Consider the following 16,981-nt stretch of genomic DNA (forward strand, 5'->3'; position numbering starts at 1 on the left):
CATTGAATTATGTTAAAAGTTTCGATTTTTGGGAAATGCAGCTCTGTAAAATACTTTTTTACATCATTTCGAAATAATCTGAGGGTGTAATTGGCTAGACACTACTATATAGTATTTTTGATCTTTACACACGTTCCATAGCTTTTATGCAGTTTTGGATCGCAGACGTTAACAAAATCATCACCTTTCTGCATTTAAAAGTACTACAGTTCTCTACTTTTCCCGTTGCAGGTACGTCACTTGACTTGGCGGCTTTTTAACTTTCTCAATACTTAGCCGAAAAAAAACCGTTTACGTTGTCACCATGTTTGATACTTTTTTTTCTGATTTAACACTTCAATGAGACTCCATGTATATCTTCGTGGTTATTTAACATTTTGCTTTTAGTTTTTACTTTAGTTGGCGGATTATTTAAATCGAACTTTTTACATCATTTAATGTCTTTCCGCAAATTTGTGGTTTATTTTACATTTCAATGCATTTCTTTAATTATTTGGAGGACTTTTCTCTCATTTTAATGGAACTTTTAGCTTTGGCTTTTTTTGTTTGAAAGTTCATTGTTTGAAATAACGAAGTTTGAATTAACGTATGACATCGCCAAACAAGTAATTTCCGTGCAACGTTGATCAACAGAACGACAATGAACAAAATCCAAAATATTTGCCGAGATTTAAAGTGACTCAAGTGAAGTACCTTGGAAAACTACCCAATTCTCCATGTTTACTATACTTTTTTGTGCGTTGGAAAATGTATAAAAATTTATTAATTTCAGAAGTATTCTTTTAACTCGCGTACGTGAGTATACTTGCCCATTCTTTGAGTTATTAAAAACATCTATTATTTAATTAACGTAAAACGAAGCAGTGTGTGCCCAGATCAGATTTTTTTTACCTGGTGCACAAATCAGTTTATGGGTATCACAGTTTAGTATACTTACATTTTTTTGAAAGCACTAAGAAATATCTGTGTAATCTTTCTTCAACCATTTGTTATTGGATGTGTGAAAAAACAGTTCTATAAAGTAAGCATTCGGTGGCTGTTGGTCGTTCCTCGGGGTTCGAATTCAAAATAAGGGATAGAAATTCTTTATAATTTTTAGCAATTTCCGACGTCACTTTGCTTGATGGGTAAGCATTTGCCATTTTACCCCAAAGTGAATCTTCTGAACTTAAAACAGAGTCAATGTAATTTAAAATAATGTCTAGCCTGAGTTGAATGTCATAACCTTCACTACGCAAATACCGACGCATGCTCAATCTAGTCACAGTTTCTAAAACAATGACACCATAACACCACAAGTCCAACTTCTCGGATTTACAAGAACTATGGCCGCCGTTCCAAAGCTCTGGAGGTCGACAGTAATGTGGCATTCCAATAAATGATTCTGGTGTAGTTGAAACTGAATCTGAAATATGGGTAAAATCTGCAATCACAGCATTATTTCGGAATGTAAGTAGAATATTATCGAGCTTTAGATCAAGGTGGTAGAACGAGTTTTTATGCAAATATTCCAGTCCACGCAGAACTTGAAATAGCCATTTTTTTGCCATTGGCAGTGCATCTGCTTTTCGGATTATATTAGAACTTTGCAGATGCTGTCTAAGATCTTTACTACAAAGAGGCATTAGGAATACACTATTTTGTTCAATACCAGTTTCAAACTTATCAAATAAAGGAAGGATGCATGGATGAAGTAGTTTAGTCCAAATTAAATCTTCCAAATTGTTACTTGATTTAGATATTTTAACTGCTGCTGTTCTATTTTCATCTTGAAGTTTCACACGCAAAATCCATCCAAAACAGCTATCTGCAATAATTTCCTCTACTTTCCAGCTTTTAGAAGAAATAAAATCGTCGACCTCCGAGCTTAAGTTCCGCAGCATTTGAATGCTAAGAAATCTTTCAATAAATCAATGTTGATCCATTTCAGAAAACGTTAAGCAGTTGTGCAAAAAAACATTATGTTTCAGAAAGATTATTTTTTTCCAAAAATGCTTCATCAACTCTGAAGCAGAATAAGGACACACAATTAGTTGATCAGTTGGTTTCTGAAAGTAAAAGAATTACAAAATGGGGACACTTTGATCATGACGTATAAAACAATTTAAAACTTAGAACGAGCAAAATGTATCTCGAAAAATGGTTTTCTAAAACAAAATCCCAAAACTTAAGCTTCAAAATATAATTTCACAATGTAAGACGCCATCGCATGCATCGTATAAGTATGCTATAGATTGATCGATTAAAACTGCTTACAATCTAAAAGGCTGAAATGTACTTATTTAAATAACTAGAAAGTCGCCCGTCAAGGTATAACGGGTGAAAATTGCTTTTACTCTACGACATTTGAAGAAAGCCATTGACTGTTTGGTGATATTTTGATAGTTAAAATTATTGTAACCCCTTGTGCAGTGGATTAACCATAAACTCCAGTACGTAGCGTTCACTGTCGACCATTTTTTTCGTTTCTTCATTCCATTGAAATGATAGTCTTACCAGTGAAGCAGTTAAGTTACCGGATCGAATACAGCCTTGTCACAATAAAGCCTTTCTCTGCATGTTAAACATTTCCAAAACATATTATCAAATTATCATGAAGTGGCGCGATTTTCATTGTTGAAACTCGCGGGTTACTGGATCATCGGCTCTTATTTATATGAAGATGCTGGGAAGCCAACAGTCGGATGAAAGACAAGTTTTTTTTTTTTTTAATTTTTAAGACAACTAATTGGAAAATTTGTAGAGAGGGAGGAATTTAACGAGTTTAAAAAAAAAAAAAAATCAGATAAAGCAATTTTACGGTTTATAGATTAGTTTTAAAGCATCAAGTTCGAAGTAAAAAGTGATTTCTAGATTCACCCTTGCACACATCAAATCAATCATGTATATTTTTGTAGCTTTACTAATATCATAAATGTGAAAGTGTGTTTGTTTGTTACCTTTTCACGCCTTAACTACCCAGCCGATCATCATGAAATTTTGTAGTCACGTTGTCATGGATGCCAGGATGAACATAGGGTACCTTTCATTTTGGAAAAATGTAGGGGAGAGTTTCCCAAAGCGGGATAGGCGGACAAAACGGGATATTGAGCCTCGTAGCTTGACTGGTGCTGCTATTTCGCGGGAGACTGGCCAAACTGGTTCCCGACCGCCATGACAGCATTCTCAGTTGATCTCTCAACGCTAACCACATGTTTCGCAAAGAAATATTTTTCAAAGTTTTCAAGTGAGATTTTTACTTATTTTGTACTTTTTTCGACTGCGGAAAAACTATCCTTGTGCTTCTCCATCCTTCGGAACAATTCCGGTAAGTACTGTGTTTTCTTCATAGTTCTTTTAATAACAATTTCATACATTTAAATATTGCTAGTGAGTGACTTTTCAGGGTTCAGCCATTTATTTTGTCAAAACTCAAAAGCATCACGGTTGGGCAAAACGGAACACTTTTGAGGTGCCTAAAACGGAATACAATTTTGATGTGTCCCGTTTTATCCAACCATTTTCATTAATGTTTTGGGAATGTGTTTAAGTTATTTTAATTGAAATAAGTAATGAATCAAAAAATGTATAATCAATTACAACAATTTATTTTAATGTTAAATAATTATATTTTCGAAATAAAAAATTTTCCTTTACTTTTGGGATACAAATAATTGGCCTGAGTTATGTGCAAAATTTAGTTATTGGTTAAAACTAAGTCAGAAAAATGTTTTGACCAAAAATTTAAATTTTAAATTCAAATAACAGATTTTTTTTAAAAAATACTAAGAACTTTTCATAACGCACTGAAAAGAACAAAATAACCTTTCTGTGTCAGAAAGGACAATTTAAACATTCTTGCAGTTTTCGAAAATTCCAAGAAAATGACATTACAAACGATGAAAAGTGCGGCTCCAGTCATTTCAAACCAAACTTTCCCAATAGGAAAAATATGCATGTTTGAACACTCAAAAATATGATTGAAAGCTAGATGATGATAAGAAATTCTCTTCATGACTTGAGTCGCACTTTTCTTCGTTTGTGGTGTCATTTTCTTTGAATTTTCGAGAACTATAAGAATGCTTAAATTGTCCTTTCTGACACAGAAAGGTTATTTTGTCCTTTTGAGTGCGTTATGAAAAGTGCTTAGTATTTAAAAAAAAAAAAAAAATCTGTTGTTAGAACATCAATTTCCATTATTACTCCAACCAGTGGTGGCGCTAGGAAATGCCCGACGGGGAGGCAAACTTGCCCGACAGGGGGACACAGTCATCAACGCGAACGAAGCCGGGGGTAAAAATTAGTTCCTTATAATTTGAAAAAAATATGTACATCACATCTTTTCAAGAGTCAACTTGAAATCTAGATTTGCTTTTGTGACAAATCTCAGATTGGGATTAATAAAGATTTTATGATTTGTTTTGAAATGCTCAGAGCACTATACAAATACAAACGTGATGACCAGCAACAGGCTCTGAGCCCAGCTAAGCTGATCCTATAGTCAGTTTATTAGTCCCCATTGAAGATCCCCTCTTAAAGCTGTCCACTCCCTTGCTCATTGCCATCGCTTCCGGTAAGCAGTTCCAAGTGCCCACGACCCTACTAAAGTAGTAATTTTTCCTAATTTCCAGGTTAGCCTGAGATTTTAAGAGCTTAAAACAATGAACCCTCGTCCTGCTTTCCGTGCAAAAATTCAATCCATTAACATCTTTCATTTTGATAAATTCAAACAATTGAATCATGTCCCCTTTGACTCTGTTCTGGTCCAGAGTGTAAATATTAAGCCTTTTAAGTCTGGTGTCATAATCTAAATCTGAAAGTCCTCTTATTAGTCTAGTAGCCCTCTTTTGAACTCTTTCCTACAGAAATATCTTTCCTGAGATAAGGAGACCAAAACTGAACAGCATACTAAACTTATGTATAAAGGCAGAAGAACCTTTTTAGATTTGTTTGAAATAGAATAAACCCAAGCGTTCTATTGGCTATGTTACTTGAAATGCTGCACTGTTGTCGAAACTTGAAATCCTGATTTATCAAAACACCCAGATCAATAACATTTTCGACCTGACTAATGAACCCTGCAAATAATAACTCGTATGTTTATTTCCAAGTGCAGCACTTGACATTTTCCGACATTAACTGCCATACACCACTTGTTTGCCCACAAAATGTCAGTATTTTTCTTCCAGGGGCATCCCGATGAGAGGTTACGGGAGGTCACCTTCCAAAAATGTTCTTATTCCGCAAATTTTGTGTGACGATTCGGCAAAATCATCACCATTCGGCCAAAGATTGAGTTCCACTCGGCAAAATTATCATCGTCCGACACAATTAAGAGCTCCATTCGGCAAAATTATCATCATTCGGCAAAATTTGAAGCTCCATTGGGCAAATTGAGAATTGCCAGCCTCCCAAAAGTTTAAGTTCTGCACGCCCCTGGTTTCACCCAGTAAAAGTCCAATGCCACAAGAGATATTTTTTGTTGCATCTGCTCGAAGAATCCATAATATATGATGACTCATTTTAGTCATAAACGGATTCTATATTTTTACGAGCAAACGCAACTGCGCAATCAATTTCGAACACACTTCTTCCACCACGGTATCAGAGGAGATTCTTTCTGGGTCGTGACACAACAGACACATGCGAGACGATGATTTATTCTGTTAACTGGGTTAGATGGAATATTCCAAGACGGAAAAAAACCTGCTCGTTTGTTTGGGAGGACATTGCCAATTTCCTCACGTATGTAAAATGGTTTTGTTTTTCTGGTCAGAGTCAGGTGTCAAGTTTCTTCCAGGTCTGTGGGTCTCTGCCACTAGCAAAACAGGATGCGACAGGGTAAGGTTACGAGTATCGCTAAAGGATTTTTAACGTGCTGAAGACTTTGTGAATCGTACCTGCAAGGAAACTTCGTTATTGGCAAAGGAAAAAGAAAATGCCGGTAAGTATTTCAAACCCTTCCCGCCCGATTTCCACTGGCGGGTTGGATTTTCATTAACACTTTTTTATACAAAAGCTGCGCAGAGCCACACCCATTCGATGAGCGCGAGTGGGTACAATTTGATTATTTCTTCCTTTCATGAAATACTAAACTTTTCATTCATGCTAGATACATTACTAAACTTTTGATATGAAAAAATATTCAAAGAAATCTAATTACTTGTTGTGTTTACAAATCAACCTCTCAGTTTAATCAAGCATGGATCTGGAGTCGGGGAGATCTTGTCTCACCCCCTTAAAAACGAATAAAGCGGGGACAGGGACTTGAATTGTAGGGAAAACCCAAGGAAGAGCCCAGTCCCTTATTTGCATCAGAATATTACAATTAAGGCCACCCCTATTGCAGGTCCGTCATTTCGAATTTTCCCCTGGGAAGGATGCAAAGGATTCATACTCAATGCAAATTATATCAGAAAGCAGCAAAAAACCGGGCCCACTTATACATAAATGCATTAATTTCCCAGATGACGGGGGGGGGGGGCGGAATTGACCCCCTCCCTCTGATACCCCTAAATGTCGGGCCTTTCTATAAGTGTGGTCATATTTTAATAATGAACCACGACAAAACCAGAAGTTGGGTCCGATAGCCAATAAGGTGAATCCGAGGACAATATTTTCAAAAATTTTCTGAAAGCAATAGTACTATAAGGTTTTTTGAATGCAAAAAAATTGTTTCGAATGCATAAATTAACATACATTATGTAGATAATGCTTTTTAGTTCTCGACTTTTGATGTTCGCTGACCGAAGTTAACCTCATAATTTAACAAAAAACTGAGTCTACAAGGGTGCCCACTACGCCGAGGGGGGAGGGGGGCTCTCATGGCCAGATTACGCCATAGAAATTTTTAAGGGGCGGGGAGTATTTTAAGAGATTTTTTTTCTTTCTGGGGGGGGGGGGGGGGGGTACTCCGTAGTACTTGCGGGGGGTGCACCAGCTCTCCAGGAGGAGGTCGGAACACATGGACTATAAAGGCTTGTGGTATTTTAAATGAATGACGTATCTTTGCTTTAATACAGTAACAGCTTATATATTCTATTTGAGAAGTTATCCATAAATGATGTCACACATTTTTTCAATAACTTCGGCACCACATGTTGTGGGGCCTCTCGCAATTTCAGCAGTTGTGACTGGTAAGTTCAGTAAAAATAGGTGTCGGACCCAAACATCCAAAAAAAAAGAGCTAAACCTGGTGCAAATTGTTTATTACCCTCCCAATAAGAGCAGGTAAAAAGTCTCACCCCATTGTGCGTCGGGTTTTGGAATGGGGGGGGGGCATCTAAAAATTGCTGTTTTGGGTATTTTTCCAGAATTTTTAGAGTAAATTTAAAGTGAGAATATTATGTTTTACTAAATTTAAAAGCATGAAATTAAAGGTGTTTGACCCCCAAGAGGGATGACATAACCCACCAATGCTACAGAGCCCCTCCCCCTATCCCCGTAAAACGAAGCAGTACCCCCGAACCCCCCTCCATACATTTCATATGGAAACATTATTTTATGCTAAGTTAAAGTTAGAAATCAAGTGTGTCCATTTTCCAAGATCGATGATGCACCTCCTCGCAAAGCTACAGCACCCCCCCTCCTCTAAGTAAAAGAAATCCTCACTCCCCCCTTTTTATTTCAAGTAGAAGTATTATTTCATGCAAATCTAAAATACATTAAATCAGGAGTCCACCCCATAAGAACAGTAGCTCACCTCCCAAAACGAAATTATATACTAAAATATCATCCTTCCCCCCACCCCCTCTAATGGTGCACATTTGATTAAATGGCCAGAAAAATTACGCTGAACTGTTTTTTGCTTTCATACGATTTCTCCTAAGCTTGTAACAAAAAGTCTTCGTTATCAAGATCTTTTTTTGGAATCTAGATCCTCAGCAAAATCGTTATTGTTACAGCTATGTCTAACACAGTTTGTGCATATGATTGAGCACTTCAGTCCACTTTCAGACTTTTCAAACATTCACTATATCCAATGAACTCCTCAGAGCAAGCACAAGATTTGAGACGCAGAAGTCTTCTAGAGCAGAAGGCTTGACTGTTGTAATAGGACGCAGATTATATTTCTGTGGTGCTTTCTTTGTACCCATCAAAAATGACACTAGCTTTTCCATACTTACAAATTACATATACACTGCATTGCTGGCATATTTCCTTGAAGCTTACAGATCATTACCAAAAACATGATCAAGCAGGTATCTTCCATCTATTACATATGAGGCAGTGAGAAGCAAAGGGAAGCAAGTGGCAAAATTAAAAATTTGGAGATAAGCAGTACAAATGGTTGCTGAACCTCTCCTCTATCTTGAGGCAAGAGATGGTACTAGTAGACCTGGTAGTTGCTTCTATACAGCATGATTTAGAAAAGAAAATCAATGAAAGCCTACTTAGGATCTTATTTTTAAAAGCGTTTTATTCAAAACTTGAAAATGTCCGCTTACATCCCTTTGCTTCTCACTACTGCTTCATATATGACACCAGCTGTTCGTTCTCTGATGGTGGATGAACCTTTTGCTTCAGATAATAGCACTTTAACGATACAAGATTTCTTTCCTTCTGAAACTAGATTCATCGAATACTGATGGAGGATCAGCGCATAACTCGTACCAGAAGTTTTTAGCAATTTGCTATTCCATTTTTACTTTTCATACCATTCGGTGTAAAAGATGGTTTGGGCTTACACATCTTTACAGATAATAACTACTCTCGTAACAGAAGCAAAGACCAAAGACATAACTGTTTACCTCCTTTACAAAGAAATGCCACAAAATTTTTTGCCTTCAGTATCCTTTGATGTTACTACCAGAACGTTAAAGGTCTCATCGCAACTCACCTTATCATCAGCGAGCAATACCACTACCAACTAACTTAAGAGGGAAGAAACTTCTGGGGACTTTAGAAACGGATTGTGATTTCCAAACTGAGAGACAAAAAAGTGTAAATATTTAGCATTCTAATGTTGTATTGCTCATTCTCTCATCAAGACTTGTTCTATCGTTGAATCACTACAGGTTCTAGACCAGCTGAATTTGTCACTGATTTAGATCGTTGGATAGCTGATGTTTTAGCTGATGTTTGATGTGATCAAATTTTTTTTTATAGCATAATGTACTCAAAAGTTTGAGATAGTGTTGAAAGTAATTGTCTGCATATTTAGCATAATTCACATAACCAGCTGCATAAAAGAGAGGTAGCTCGGTGTTTGCTAATGAGAACCCCCACCGACTTAGAGAGTGCAGAATTGCAGCATTGCCCGTATTACTATTGGCAAGTTCGGTTTTTCCCCCCTTTACGGTGATGGCAAAAGATTGTAGAATGGTTGAAGTTTGTTAATCAAGAAGAAGTAGGGAAACTTTGGTCAATTTGGACTTTTTTTTATGCTGCACAGGAGTTTTGTTTTCCAGCGTTCTAAACAGTTTAATAACTCCAATCACAAATAATTTGGTTACTGAGCTCGCTTAGATCTTTCAGAATTATCATTCTGACATTACTATATCATTGTGTGGCATTTTGTACTTCGGAAAAGTTTAAATCAGGGAAATTTTTTCTCGAACTTCACTGCAACAGTTGATTTTAGAATGTAAATTCAGGGCCCCCCCCCCCCAAAAAAAAGCGATGGCGCACCCCTTAAGTGTGACGGAGATTCATCCAGAATAAAAGCCCTCAAAAACTCAAAAAAGAAAGAAATACCCCTTGAAAAAACTGCCTCAAAAATTCCAATGACGCAAAGCTGCTCCATAACCCCCCTCCATTCCACTCTCCCCCCCCCCGCCTGTGCACCCCTGTTAATAAGATCTTTTTTTTCTGTGAGAGTTTATTATTTTACTATTATAGAATGGTTTCTGCGAGGTTTGAGATTTTTTTTTTGAGTAATAGAAATTATTTTTATTTAAATAGAGCATTATTTCGTCCCCCCCTTCCCCCAAAACCCGACGCGCAAAGTGCTGGGACTTTTTACCCCTTCTTGCTGGAAGGGTAAGAAGTAATTTGCAACAGGTTTCGCTTTTTTTTTTTTTTTTTTTCTTGGATATGTTTGGGTTTGGCCTTTTTTTGGCCTAATTTTACTGTACTATGTTAAATCCGCCGCTTCTCATATTCATACAATCTCGATAAGTGACTGCAAAACTTATGTCACGGCCGTTACAGCAAAGTCTAATATGGTCTAAATTTTTGCATTTGTTTACATTATGTAGTCTGAAAAAACATCGTCCCATCACTCCTCTACTAATGATGCTTCCAATCTCTTCAATCAGCTGATCAGTCCTTTGGCTACCGATCGGTTAACATATATCTGACCTGGATCGTTGTCTAACGTTTCCAGTACAGAGCTCTGATGATCGTGGGTCACTGTTCGTGCAACGACTTTAATCGTCGTTTTTTAGCAGATCACTTTGAAGTGGAACTTCTTTTGGTCATCATGGAAGTTCTAAAATCTTGATGGTCAACCTCTAGAGTAGATACACGAGGCAATATAGGCAAGCATTGTGGCATGAAAGTATAGCACGATGTCCTACTTCATGCTGGTCCACAACAGCTACTGAAGTTGCCCCACGAATTCGACCAATTCGTAGGCTGCCCGCCATAGAGTTGTCCAAAGATGCAAAGATGAAATTTTTTTGAGTCCCTCCCATTTGGTTTCATTACATTAGAAAACAAGTGGTAGAAAATTTTAAAACATTTCAATAGTATTTAGAAGTAGCTCAAATCAGATGAAGTTTCCATTATTACCGAATGTAACAAAGTACCAAACTAATCACAAATATGATCACTATTTCCATTAACAGAGTTTAACTACATTACAAATTCGCTATTTTATGTACACTGTTTCAGTATTAGCTGTGAAATATATTCTGTAAATAAACAAATGTTTTTTGTAAGATGTTGCATTTTATGCACTTCTGTACAATTTGTTTGGACCCCAACAAAGTATTGTACTTCTGTACAATTCTTTGTAAAAAGACAAAGTGTTGTGCTTTGACTGAAAGAGCATCAATAATGGCAAAAGTAAGCATTTGTTTTACTGGTACAAAAAAATTAAGAAATTATTAATTCTGGAATGTCAACACCACATTATGGAATTGATTACTAATACCGTTTTTAATAAAATGCATAGAGTTCTCTTCCGCCCCAAAAGTACTTCTTTAAACGATTCCAGAGGATCTACTGAGATTTCATAAGGATAAATGCATTAAAAGATTTTTTTTAATAATTGGGAAAAGTAGCTGACTAAGGATGATAGAGCGCAATTTGCTGAAATATTGCTGCATGACTCCTACTCAGAACAAGAGATGAAAATCGAGAATTTCTTGAACTAATTTTAATATTTCTGCATATAACTTCTCGTGGAATCAAATTTATTGTATAGGGCAGGGTTTCTCAACCTTTTTTAACTTGTGGCTCCCTTAGGAGCACCAAAATTTCATTGCCCCCTTGCATAAGATATTTCAGTATATATATTTCAGGGTTGAATTCGGAAATTTTACAATTTTATTTTTAGCTTTCTTTTCCTTCTGCATTTATTGCATAGTCAAACAGTGGCGAATCCAGACGATCCTGTTGGGAGGGGCGATTGAGTAATGCATTATGGGGGAGAAGAGAAGTGACTAATGAAAATAAAATTTAAAAAAAGGTAAAAGCTACGAAAATATTATTCAAAGAGTTTGAATGAAAGTTATAAGTGTTTCGAGTTATATATATATATATATATATATATATATATATATATATATATATATATATATTGAGAAAAAAAGAATTTCTACTGATATTCCGGACTTATTACCTAAAAAGTATTAAACCCTGCAACTTTTGATTCGTTTGAGGACTCATGAAGTATTTTCAGTAGCCATTTAGGTCCTCAAATGTGTTTTTTTCTCTATACAAGAATGGTTGTGTATCAAGATGACATCTCTTTTTACCAATTTTCGTACCGAACATAATGAAATACTAAAATAGCATTTGTTAATAAAATATGAAGATAGTTATGGGTTTGTTTGTTGATTGAGTTGTTTAATATTCGCGCATAAGTAGGAGTGCTTGCAGGCTCTCCCCCGAAAATTTTTATTAGGGATGCATTTTTAGACTATTTGGTGGTTAATAAGAGGAAAGCGAGGCTTGGAGGTCCCTGTCCGGAATTTGTTTGAAATTTAAGTGTATATTTTCGAAAACGCAATTGTTTGCTATCTATGGATTCTTGAAGGGAAAGGATGAGACTGAGGAAGTTTTCTAATATTAAAGCTTCAAAAACGCAGTTTTAAATATTTTTAGTGATGCTAAAAACCAGGGGGTTCGGGGGCCTTCCCCCGGGAAAAAATTCCAGAATTGAAGTCCTAAAAACGCAATTGTAGTCCACCTTTGATGACGTAGCAAAAGACATAAAGTTCAGAACTTTTTCCCGGAAACTTTTCGATTAAGAGTTCCAAAACCGCTGTTTTAGACGGTCTTTGAATAATATTGAAAGATGAAGAAAGACATGGAGGCTCCTCTCCGGAAATTTTTCGAAATTGAAGTTCTGAAAACGTAGTTGTAAGCCATCTTTTATGACGTAGGAGGAAGGAGCGGGGTTTGGAACTTTCCATCGGAAATTCTTCGAAATTGGGAGCCTTGAAATGCGATGGTTGGCCATCTTTGATAGCGTTAAGGGAAGGAATAGGGTCAGGAGCTATTCCTCAACTTTTGAAAATTGACGCTTCAAAAACGTAATGTTAGTGGATCTTCATTTCATTGATGATAGGGAAAGGGCTCGGGATTGGAGGCTCGCCCCCGGAATTTTTTTGTAATTGAAGTTCCAAAGACGTAACTAAAATGCCCTCATTAACCACATTTTCGAAAAAGTTTTCGATTCCTGCGATTTTTTCGGAGTTAAAAATTCCAACATTTTTGACGATCTTCGATGACATTAGAGGGAGGGGGTTGAGGGACTCTCCCCTGAAAATTTTTTTGAATTAAAGTCGTAAAAATACAATTGTGGGCGTTTTTATATGATCTGTGTGGAAGGGGAAGGGGAGTTTGGCGACCTTCTCCCAAAATTTTTTTGAATTTTCAAACTTTTTTGGGGGGGGGGGCGATCGCTTCAATCGCCCCCCGCCCTCCCTGTGGATCCGCCACTGAGTCAAAAGATACCGAACTTTGAGAATGTTGAGCTACCTCTAAAAGTTAAAAATACGAGTTCAAACTTTACAGTAATTATGTTTTACATAAATAAAACCAAACGGGGGGGGGGGGGGGAGGAGCAGGTAAAACCAGCAAAAATCAGAAATTTTTAAAAAAGGACGTTTTTGGACCGCCCGCCCTGTCCAATTTACCTCTTCACGTGATCTCGGATGTTCTCGAACTGTGACAAATCAGGAGAGCAGATTAGAAAAAGTGATAATCTAGTGAAAGAAGTTCCGTGACATTCTTGCTGTGTTTAACCAAGGCTTCACTCGATGCGCGTCTTATCAGGCTCAGTCATTTCTCAAAAGATCAAAGGCGCCGACTTGCCAGCAAGAGTCATCACCGCACTAGAGTCAATGCCTGTGAACTGAAAAATGACGTCATCATGGGTTGGCCGATAATCAACCATATTATTGCGTAAACTAAGGAAATCTCGCAAGCATTTTAAAAATTTCATTTCATTTATGAACTAGTTGCTCTTCTGAAAAATGAAGTGTTAAATTTTTTAGAAATAAAATTAAGGTTAAAACTTTTCTTTTCTCTACTTTTCACAGAACTATAAAAAGCCAATTTTGTTAATTTTTGAAAATGGCTAAATGTAGAGTAATAAGGGTACATTGGCGGTATAATGGATTTATCGCTATTGAAAGTTAAGGATTTGCTCACTGGCGACATTTTACGACTGCATTGCAACCGCAATATTTATCACTATGTTTAGTCCAAGTTACATAGAAAATATACCTTTTTGCGAATAATACAGCTTTGTTTTGCCTTTGTAAGTTACTTATAAATTAAAAAAAAAATCAAATTAAATAGATTGAAAGCTCCATCAAATATAAAATATTTCTTCAAATAAATAAATTAATCCATTTAAGCGTAAAATAATTCGCCAAAAGAAGAAACCAAGCCATTAAATAACATTAAAAAGTTACATTAAAATATAAAAGAATTTCCCAAATAAATTAATTGGAGGGTAATTTTTCCGTATTTAATCTTGGCGATCATTTTTCATTTTATTTGTTGCCACCATGTTGAATAAAAGTTACTAACAATTATGAAACTGCGTGTTATCATGTATTTTTGTATTTTTTTAGTACACTTTCAAAGAAACAAAACGTTAAATGAGAATAAAAAGTTTCTGAAATTTGAAAAATATCCCCCCCCCCCTTCCTACCCTCATGTAATTAAAATAAGCCTTTAAAAGCAAAATAATCGGCAAAACGGAAAAACGGGATTAAAACTATATTCGCCAATTAAATTAAACAATACTGTTAATACTCAATCAAGTTATTTCTTCAGTGCAACTTTCGCTTATTAACCTTATTCGACGCAATCAGACTCGCCATTTGGTAGGTAACGAAGGGGGGAAGGGGGAAAAAATTGAAATTTGACATCTTGAATTCAAATTATGTTTTTCGCAATCACGAGTGTGTGTATGTAGGCGTGTGTGTTTGTGTGTGGGGGGTATGTGTGTTAGTGTGTATGTGTATGTGTGTGTAGGCATGTGTGTTTGTGTCTGTGTGCTGGCATAAGTGTGTGGGTAGTTGTGTGTATGAATGTGTGTGGGGGGGGGGGAGGTATGTGTATGTGTGTGTGTGTAGGCATATGTGTTTGTGTCTGTGTGCAGCCGTGAATGTGTGGGTAGTTGTGTGTGTATGTGTAGGTGTCTGTATGTGTTTGTGTATATGTGTGTATGTGTGCGTGTGCAGTTGTGTATGTATGCGCATGTGTGTAGGACATGGATGCAACCTGGAGACGGCTTTCGCTCTTGGAGCAGCATCGTGAGGAGACGATCGACGGTGATGGTGCGGAGGGTGGCGGTGGGAAAATAAAATGATAGCACGCCAAAAACAAGCAAATGAAAGCAATAAGCAATCGTGATTGCTCAATAAATTTCCCCCTATGGAATGTCAAAATCAGTAAAACCTGTGAAGTTGACCACCCTTGTTAGTTGATCACCTGTCTAATTTGACCGCTATTTTCAGGAACAGAATTTGATCTATATCATATAATTCAACCTCTATAAGTTGACCACCAGTTTAAGTTGACCACATAACCGCAAATGGTTAACTTACACAGGTTTCACTACGAACTATATTGTAAGACTACAAGAAGAGAAGAGAAATGCCACTACTACTACCAGGTCAATTCAATTATACATGTCAAACAAAAACTACGAATAGAAAATTTGATAAACAAGTTCTAAACAGCAAATCCTCCCACAGAAGGTAATAAAAAAATCCTAGAACTGTAATAAATTAAAATTGTACATGATTATTATTCTCTTTTGTAGAGCTTGTAAGATAAAATTTATTGGCATAATGTTGAATGAAAAAATAACGATTGTCCATCAAAATACGTTTCATAGAATAGAATACAATATACAGTTTATTAAAAATCGAAAAATGTATACAAATTTTTTTTACAAAGTAATAAAATATGAGCAAAAGTTAAAATGACATATAATAAAGCTTCATATATTAAAGTGAAGTTCCATTGTTTCAGAATGGAATGTAATACATAAAATCATTTACATTTGCATGTGTAAAACTTATTCTAATTTTTTCTTTCATTTAATGTGTCATACAAAATAATGTAATAACTGTACATTTATGACAAAACATTACGTTAAATAATATTAATTTCTTAGCATGTTACATTTCAATAGGTTCAAAGAACAATACTGAAGTAGCATTATTAATCAACATTGAATTTTCATATAGGGAATTTTACTTTTATCTTCGGTTATTGCTGCTCGAGCTAAAAATTTTGCCGTTTTCGAAATTAAAACATCGAACAAAACTAACCATAACCATTGTTTCTTTCCATACAATAGCATTGAGAAAAAAATATTTTTTCATGCTCCTCATTATAAGACATCATTTCTACAATTTTTTTATATAAGTTTTTTATCTTTAGCCAATAAAAGTTTTCAACTCAGAACATATGTGCCTCCATAAGGGAAATGAAAATTTATTGTAAAGGACAATTACAAATATAACACAATGAATACCTCCCACATTTACATATGCATAATACTTAAAATTTATGTAGGTAAGTAGGAAAAAGACCAAGATCTGTGAGTATTTTGTCATTTATCTAAAGATATCTTCTTAATTAATTTTAAAATAATACTTGACTACTTTAAGAATTTCAATTACTGTAAAGCAATACTAAAAAGGGCGTTTAAAAAGTACAATAATCCGCCAAAGCAACAAGCCAAATAAATATCTCGAACAATTCCGTTAAAATACTTAAATAACTACATTAAATGACTTTTAAAGCTATAAAATTATTTCTTAAGGGTCTGCAACTTTCGCTTCTTAGCTTTATTAGTCACAACAATAATGTTGGCTAGAGCAAGGGAAAAAATCAAATCACATTCACTAAGCGACAGCCAAGGACGTAGCCAAGGGGTGGGTCCATGGGGTCCGGACCCCCCCCCCCCTCCCGAAAGACCCCTCTCCTTTTTTTTCAGTTGTTGCATCTCGCGTCAACAAAATTTTTCCGGAAGATAATGATTTTATAAAACGCAGCATTCTCTCCCCTTAAATATTCCCAGTAATCGGCAATTTTCTCAGCGCTTGAGTCAATTCAGAACACGAGAACCTCGTGCAACAACTGCAGGTTCCCAATTTTCGTCTGCTTTTTGCTGTGTCACCCTACTCCGTCCGAAACGGGAAATGACCCTTTCGACTTTCAAACCAGCTGGGTCCTGTGACCTTGAAATTCAGCCCCTCTCCTTGGTCCATCAAATTGCCATTGGCAAAGTAAAAACAAGCATTTATTGCCACTTCCGCCGTATCCCACAGTCTCATTGGCGAGGTTTTCTTTATTTCTT

General features: G+C 36.1%; 1 protein-coding gene across 2 annotated transcripts in view; it reads left to right on the forward strand.

The window, feature by feature from the left end:
* The first annotated feature begins 5,592 nt into the window (after positions 1-5,592).
* Positions 5,593-16,981, forward strand: part of LOC129225772 (uncharacterized) — a 90,404-nt gene continuing 79,015 nt past the window's right edge. The window contains exon 1 of one of the 2 annotated variants that reach the window (XM_054860278.1): positions 5,593-5,724. In XM_054860278.1, the coding sequence (XP_054716253.1) occupies positions 5,659-5,724 (66 nt within the window). In that variant the 5' untranslated portion in view covers positions 5,593-5,658. Of the gene's footprint in view, positions 5,725-5,767; positions 5,924-16,981 lie in introns of those variants that run through there. The other variant, XM_054860279.1, reaches the window with a different exon arrangement.

The sequence above is a fragment of the Uloborus diversus genome, chromosome 7, assembly GCF_026930045.1.
Source record: "Uloborus diversus isolate 005 chromosome 7, Udiv.v.3.1, whole genome shotgun sequence".
In the NCBI taxonomy this organism is placed as follows: domain Eukaryota; kingdom Metazoa; phylum Arthropoda; class Arachnida; order Araneae; family Uloboridae; genus Uloborus; species Uloborus diversus.